Below are 7,846 nucleotides of genomic sequence, written 5' to 3'. Positions count from 1 at the left end.
CATTTCCTCCACATCTTGGGCTTGTGTATGGGTGGTGCAATCAGGATGCCCTGCTCTGGTGCTGCTAATTGGGAGCATCCATGGGTGATGCTGGGTCACAAGGGACGAACCAGGTTGGCTCAGGATGTGTTGTCCTCAGCGTGGATCCCACAAGCCATGGCTCTGACTGCTGCAAAGCCGCCGAGCAGGCTGGCTCTATCGTGCTGTTGGTAGGGAGCTTAAAGCCAGGTTGGCCCTTTAAAACTTTCTGCTGAAATGGAAGATTTTCTTGCCAAAACCCAAGCTAACCACAAAGCCCCTTGTGATGGGCTGATTGTCAAAGTCTTTTTTTCTTTCCTTTTTTTTCACTTAGACCCTCGAGACTGCACAGTAAAATGTTTTATTGGCACCCATTGGTGTTTTACGGTAGAAGGGACCACCTAAAAACCAACCCCCTGAGATTTCATCTGTGTTTCTGCTGCTCTCCCCCTGGAAGGACTGTGTGAAAGTGGAGTGAGATCCTGTTCCCCTTGCCCTGTCCTCCATCCTGTGGTCAGAAACCCACAGTGCAGCTGTTCAGCTGGGGGCAGCTGTTGTGACACTGGAAAATGAGCGAGCTGCTTGTGTCTCCCACGCCTGCCATGGACCTGGCCTTCAGTATAGCTCTTTATAGAGGTGTTCAGCCGTGGAGAGCATGGTGTGCAGCTTCAGTTAGTCCAGACTGACCTCTGATGCATCGCAGGCCATTGATGCAAGGGTCACTAAAATAATCCTCATGGAGTACTCAGTGATGCTTTTCCAGTAGAGAAACCATAGTTTCAGTGGAGGAACCAGGGAGCGCGTGGTATTTCCTGCATCTGCTGCTTGCTCCTGCTGAGGAGTGAAGCTCACGCAGACTGGAGGCTCACCAGACTTCGCCTCTTTCTTTCCAGGGAAAGCTACAGATGTGGGTGGACCTGTTTCCAAAATCCTTGGGTCAACCTGGCCCCCCTTTCAACATCACACCACGCAAAGCCAAGAGGTGAGCGGTCTTCCACTCCCAGTTGGCGTGGTCCATTGGCACGGTGTTGGCTTTTTGTTCCCCTGTCTGTGTGGTGGTGGCTCCTGCACCTTCTCCTCGTGGGGGAAGAGGAGGGGGCTTGGAGGTGTTGGGCTCAAACAGCACAGCCAGGCCCTTGGGAGGGCTCTACACTGAGGTTCCCACCTTTCTCATCTCAATCCTGTGTCCAGGTTCTACTTGCGCTGCATCATCTGGAACACCAAGGACGTCATCCTCGATGACCTCAGCATCACCGGGGAGAAGATGAGTGACATCTACGTCAAAGGGTGAGCCACCTCGCTTCTGTGTCTTCTGGGTGCCTTGGCCTGGAAGCTCCAGCGTGGCAGTGAAGGGGTTGACACAGCCATGCAGCGTGCACCCCGTGGGATGAAGGGCTCCTCCAACAGTTGGATGCTCATGATGGTTGCGTATGGAAGGGTGAGATCTGGGGAAGCAGCCTTGCTGTTGGGGCATGGATCTGCCCATCCTCCTCCTGGGGCAGCCCTGGGGGTGTTCCATGGACATAGGTTGGCTTGGTTGCAGAGCTGATCTTTTTTGGAATTCCCTTTTTTTTCCTTGAAACACACAAAAATGTGGCAACCAGCAGTAACTCGTCTGGCGCATTCCCTTCTCTGCCTGACTCCATTTATGTTTTATCTTGTGTAAAACGGTGCAATCCCGGCCAAGGGACTTACTTATTTTGCGCATTCTTTGGATTTATGCACAGGAAGAGGTAGGATTTTGAAACAGACTGTAAATCCCTTTTTTACAATCCCAATTTTCCTCCTGTAAATCCAGAATGCGCGCTGCTTACCTGGAATTCACATCAGGCACGTTGTTATCAGCTCCAGCGACGCTCCCCGTGCACCTCGGGGCTTGGGAGCTCTTGGAGAGGGTTATGGCAAGGCGACAGCATCCAGTGCCTGGTGGGATCCCTCCCCCCTGCTGACCCATCCGCTCTTGCTGTGCTGTAAAGGAGTGAAAAAATCTTGCTCGACTTCCTCGTGTCTTTCCCCAACCGGCTGCGTCGTCCCCGTTTCTGGATACGGCCTTTAGATGTGGTACTTGGGGACGTGGTCGGTAGGCATGGTGGGGGGGGGGTTGGGGATGGGCTTGGGGATCTTGGAGGTCTTTTCAAATCCTAAGGATGCTGTGATTCTGTGACTCTGTGGGTGGGCATGGTGGTCGTGGGCTGGTGGTTGGACTTGACCTTAGCGGTCTTTTCCACCCTTTATGATTCTATGATAATATGTAGGTTGTTGCCTGCCAGTTCAGGAGGGAAATGAAATACGTGCTTTGGTATCGAGAGAAGCCACCTGCCTTTTATTTTAATTAGGTGAAGAGGTTGTTTATTGCTAGTCTGAAAAGGCCTCAGCCACTGTCATTCTCATAGATGGGGGATATTTCCATATTGCTTTCGTAGTCCAATTTCCAGTAGAGCTTTCCTTCACTGAGAGTGTGGACCCGAAGGATTACGTGGGAGCTGGGAGGCCCTCTCTCGTCTTCCTGGGAGGTTTTCAAGATACTGGGAGACAGAAGCAGCCCTGCTTTAGGCAGGTTGGGTAGAAGCTTCCAGAGCCCCCTTCCAGCCAACCACCACTGCTGTGATGTATGTGCTGTCGTCTGGCATCTTCAAACCTTGTCCTCCTGCCTTTTGGGGTTCCTGGATAAAGGGATGGCCTTGGTCCTCCTAGAGCTTATAAGTGAAGAAAAGCGTAGATGTGGCACGGTGGGGATGGGTTGATGGTTGGACTAGATGATAGTAGTGGTGTTTTCTGCCTTAATGGTTCTGTGAAGTGTGCTGAGTTGAAGAAAAAGTCACTTCAAACATCTAAGAACCCAATGTTGCCTTTGGATATCACAGATACCTCAAGGTGCACGGGTTCAGGAATAACCAGATGAATTAACAGGCTACAAATCCATTCATTAAGCACAAAAGCATCGTCTGCAGCTCAGAAATCCCTGACCTGTAGGGTTTGGGAGGACACGAGGAAACGCAAAGCCTCCTGTTTGCATCCAGACAGGTCAAACCAAATCACCCAGCCACAGCTTCAGTGTCAGCACAGCCTCCTCACCCAGTTCCCATTGCCACCACTGAGCCCGTGCTGTCCTCATTGCACATGTGATTTGTAGGATGAACTCGGGTGGACCTCCCCTCCCCGTCTTCCACTGCACCTCTGGGGCAGTGCACGTGCCCCTTTCGGACACTGGAGAAAAAGAATCATTTGTACAGCTGATCTAAAAACCCTTCTTTTCAATTTAAGTGGAGAACAATCAAGAGAGGTGATTGTTTTCATTAGAAAATCACTCGGAACCTGCTTGGCTTTCCTCCCAAAGGGCTCTAAGTGCACAAGGGGATGCGTCTTCTCGTTTTGCTTTTTTTTTTGTTGATTGCTGAAGACTGGGAAATCTTGGTCGAGGAAGGAGGGCAGAATGAAAACATGACACTTGCAAAACTCACCGCTGGAAAAAAGCAGCTGTGGTGGAACACTTTGTGTTTGCCCCTGCCTGCATGGGTTGAGGACTGGGGGGTGGAACTGGGCTGCTGGGCACAGCAAGTGTGAGGCCATAGAATCATAGAATATCCAGGTTGGAAGGGGCCCATAGGGACCACTGAGTTCAACTCCTATGAGGGTTTCATGAGGAAGGACTCTTTGGTCATTTGGGATCTCCAGAGAGTAATTCCCTAGAAGCTGATAGAGGATAGAGGAAAAAAATGGGCCTTGCTTCTTCATCGTGTTTCCTCCATCAAGAGGACTGGTGTTAGTGTGTTGGGGTGGCTGCAAAGGGAAAAGAAGCTCTCAGCAACGCAGATTAGAAGCTAGAGTTGGAAAAGACCTCCAGGATCCCCCGAGTCCAACCCCGACACACCCCACCATGTCCCCAGGTGCCCCATCTCCGTGGTTCTGGAGCACCTCCCAGGACAGGGACCCCACCACGTCATGCCCTGTGCTTGCCTTTTGCAGCTGGCTGGTTGGCCACGAGGAGAACAAGCAGAAGACAGACGTGCACTACAGGTCGATGGGAGGAGAAGGCAACTTCAACTGGAGATTCATCTTCCCCTTCGACTATCTCCCCGCCGAGCAGATGTGTTGCATTGCAAAAAAGGTGAGCATCCCCGTGCTGACGTTTGTGCCTTCTCTGGGCTGCCCTCGTGCAAGGCAGTGGCCAGCAGGTTATTGTTTGCCTGGAGGAGAGCGTCTGCCCCGTGTGGTTTTGTGGCTTTGCCTCTGTGCGTAGAGGAACACAACGTTTGTTGGGTCAGAATATGGTGTGGAGAGACCAGTCCCCCCAGTCTGGCATGGAGCAGCAGTGTCAGTGCACTGTGAGCTGTGTGGGGCCTCAGCAGTGGGGCTGCTCTGTGGATGGAGGTGACGTTCCCATGGGGTGGTTGGATGGTGCCTACCCAAGCACGTGTCTGCCCAGCCCTGGCGCTGTCCTGGTCTCCAGCACTGGAGCTGGACTTAGATGACCATTAAAGGTCCCGTCCAACTCGAACAATTCTATGATAACTTCAAAGCAAGGCTGAAAAGGGGGGAAAAGGAAGGAGCAGTGTCCTGAAGGGGTGCACCGCAGCAGGGCATGCAGGGGAACAGCAGCTGGAACGTGCCGTTGAGCAGAGATGAGATGGAAATGTTTGGTTTGGGGTGCGGGGTGAAGATGCTCCTGGTCTAAAAAGACAGCTGGTTCCTCAGGTGGAGGTTAGAAGACGGGTGGGATTTTGGCCTCCTGGGCCCTACGCTGAGCATTGCTTGCGGTGTTTGTTCGGTACGTTAGTGCAACGCTGTGGTCAGGTGTGGGTTTGGGGTTGCAAGGAGGAAAGGGAACAGGGGGATGGAGGGTCTGGCTCTGGAGGAACACATTAGGGAGGGAGCCCTCCTCACTGACATTTCCTGCTCGGATCCCCCGAAGATTAACAGGCATATTGCTGGGGCTGGAAGCAGGGACCATCCCTAGGGTCGTTCTGTGACACCTCCCCGAAAGCTCGGCCCCCTTCTGCCCCCCACCCCCCTCCCTGCCCTCCCACCACCGCTTGGAGTTGGTTTGGCCGTGGGGCACCCGGAGGCAGCTCCTTGCACTGGGACCACCTGCGTCCACAAAGCTCACCTGGGGCACCCCCCAGCTTTTCCTTTGTGGGTCCCAGCATGGCTTGGGTAGGAAGGGGGCAAGATGCTGAGCAAATCCCCCCCCGTGTCTTGAGCCAGACGATCCCTGCAAAGAGGCCTGGCTTCAAAACGACTTGCCGGATAGTTAAAGTGATGGACAGAATCATGGCGGTACCCATTTCACGCTTCATGTTAAACAAATCAAAAGTACAGTGTGTACTACATTCAATTATCCCCCTTTGAAAAAGCAAAGACCCCCCTATAAACCGTTTAAGAAAATACATCCCACTGTGCTGATATTGATTCTCCTCCGACCGCATGTCTGCCAACACCGCATCAGAAAATAAACAGCTTGTAAAACCTCTCTGTAAAGGAAAAAATAATGAATGAAAAGCCGTGCTTTGTGTTTGCGGGGCGCATTCCGCTCTGGCAATTTTTGATCTCGCCATGTGCTGTTTGAACTCCGGGTTCATTACTGCTGCTGTAAAAAGGCCCGCGCGCCGAACTTTAAACGCGGGCGATGGAAAGTGGAATTTAAATCAAAATGGTCAGCTGGCAAAACGCTGAGCTGCTAAAAGCCACCTGCACCCCGCCGGGCCGGTGCTGCTCCGCGGGAGGAAGGCAGCTTGCCTTTGTTTGCTGCAGTTCCCTTTGGGTGGACTGTGGGGGATGGATTGCCCCAACCCCGATGGGAATCCGTGTCCCAGAAGCGTGAGCATGGCGGCGTGCAGGGCTGGGAGAGCCCACCAACCCGGGGTGACCCCGGTGCCTCCTGGTGCAACCAGGCCTGGGGAGCTTCCTCTTTACAGCTCTGGGATTTCTGTGCTTTGGTCTTCCCCATGCACCTCGAGGGGAAGCAGGAGCTGTGAACCATGCACGTGTCGCTTCAGCTCGCAGATGGGAAGTGTGGGCTCCCGGCCTTGGTTCTCCAAAGGTTTTAGCCGTCTCCGGGTGTTTGTCTACCCGTGCCTTCTCTTGATGCAACGGCATTAGAAAGATGTTACCCCTCCTTCTGAAAAAGGAATTCACCTCGTTCTGGACCTCAAGAAAGATCCCCACGAAAGAGGAATGCGTTTTGGGATAGCTCTCTTGAGGATGTCTACATGCGTGAGGTTGGTGGATGGGCTCCCATGCAACGCACACTGGAGTGCCGTGATTTGCAGGGGGAGCCGGGGCAGCGAGCAGATTCAGCGTCCAGTCTGCATAAATGAACGTGCAGGGTAGAATTTCCAGTAGCATCTGCATGGACCAGTGAAAAACTGTCAGTGGCAATGAGTGTGGGAACATCGTCAGCAGTTCCAGCCCCATGGAACTGCCCCCATGGAACCCCAATGCCATGGCGTTGGCAGAAGTCGGACTGGAGAGCGTGGCTGTTGTCGTGGTTGCTGCCCCGGGTCAAAAGCTCAGCAGGAGGCAAGGTGTCAGGGGTCATGGAATCACAGAGTCAGCAAGGTGGGAGAAGACCTCTGGGATCACCAGGCCCAACCCCAACCCATCCCACCATGCTGACCACGGCTCCCAGAGCCACGTCACCAAATCCCCGGGGTGTACGTGGAAGATTCTGCTCCCCGGTGGGGTTTGATTGGAAATCCTGAGTACCGAGCGCTGATTTTGTGAGAAATAATGTTTCATTAGATGGGAATTTCCATTCCTCTTAGGTCTTGGAAAGTGGAAAGAAATGAAAGGGATGCTACTTCTGAATGTGGGACATTTTTCTCTCCTTTTTCCCATCCGTTATCGTTCCCCCATCCGAAAGCAAAGCGCAGCGTATTCATTTCTTTCACTGTGGAGCCAAAATGCAACATTTCGAGTGTGCTCCAAGTGCCTTTTCTTCTTTTTTTTTTTTGGAGGAAGATGTAATTAGACAAGATAGTCATGAATTAGGTATCTCAACAGGAACAAAACCTGCGGACACGATGACACGTTGGTCTTTATGGACACGACAAGGGCAGCAGTCACGACCTGGCATGCACAAACAGCCTCTGTGATATTCCAGCAAAGTTCCTGAGCTGATTTCTGCTTTCCAATGGGGAAGGGGATGAGCAAAACGTGGCTGAGTGGAGAGCTGAGGGCCGGTAGTGCTGCTCACCTTGGAGGATGGCCTTGTAGGAGAAGGGAGTCTCCAGTTGCTGTGGGAGCTGATGCTCTCCTGCAGGCATGCACTGACACAGCCCAGCACATCCCTGCCTTCCCAAAAACACAGCGCTGCTCCTTACTTTGTATTCGCAGAACAAAAGCAGCCCAGAAGAAATTCAGCCCTGTCAACACTTCCCGAGTGGTATGAGGCTTTTTTTTTTTCTGTCCCGCCTCCCCTGCTGAATTATTCACGACCATAAAATATTCATCAGCCACCTTTCTCCCCCCCAGATGGCAAAACAAACCCTCAAACAGTAACTCAAGCCCTCTTCCTTCCCATGGCTTGCAAAAAGCTGGGAAATAAATTTCTTGCTGCTGGTTGTTTTTATAACGAACCTTTGTAGCGAGGTTTAATCATGGAGGCAGATTTCACACTGCCTCAAAACGAACCCATAAACTTCACCCAGCATCGAATTCCTCCTCCTCAGCTCACCCAGCTCTGCTCTGTGTGTCCAAGCTTCATGGGGCTTTCAGGAAGGAGGTGTTGTGAACGGCTAAACCACAGTCATAGAATCAGAGAACCATGGAAGGATTGGGTTGGAAGGGACCTTAGAGATTATAGAGCCATGGAATGGTTGGGTTGGGT

The 7,846-nt window shown here is 52.4% G+C and overlaps 1 protein-coding gene across 10 annotated transcripts in view; it reads left to right on the top strand.

Moving 5' to 3' along the window:
* The window catches only part of DYSF (dysferlin), a 68,660-nt gene that overhangs the window by 50,214 nt on the left and 10,600 nt on the right, over positions 1-7,846 (top strand). For 9 of the 10 annotated variants that reach the window (XM_021395035.1, XM_021395031.1, XM_021395034.1 and 6 more), the window contains 3 exons: positions 912-1,000; positions 1,210-1,305; positions 3,985-4,126. In XM_021395035.1, coding sequence (XP_021250710.1) covers positions 912-1,000; positions 1,210-1,305; positions 3,985-4,126 — 327 coding nt within the window. The remainder of the gene's footprint in view (positions 1-911; positions 1,001-1,209; positions 1,306-3,984; positions 4,127-7,846) is intronic. The other variant, XM_021395039.1, reaches the window with a different exon arrangement.

The sequence above is a fragment of the Numida meleagris genome, chromosome 4 (genome assembly GCF_002078875.1).
Source record: "Numida meleagris isolate 19003 breed g44 Domestic line chromosome 4, NumMel1.0, whole genome shotgun sequence".
In the NCBI taxonomy this organism is placed as follows: domain Eukaryota; kingdom Metazoa; phylum Chordata; class Aves; order Galliformes; family Numididae; genus Numida; species Numida meleagris.
This window is presented reverse-complemented; position numbering and strand designations above follow the sequence as displayed.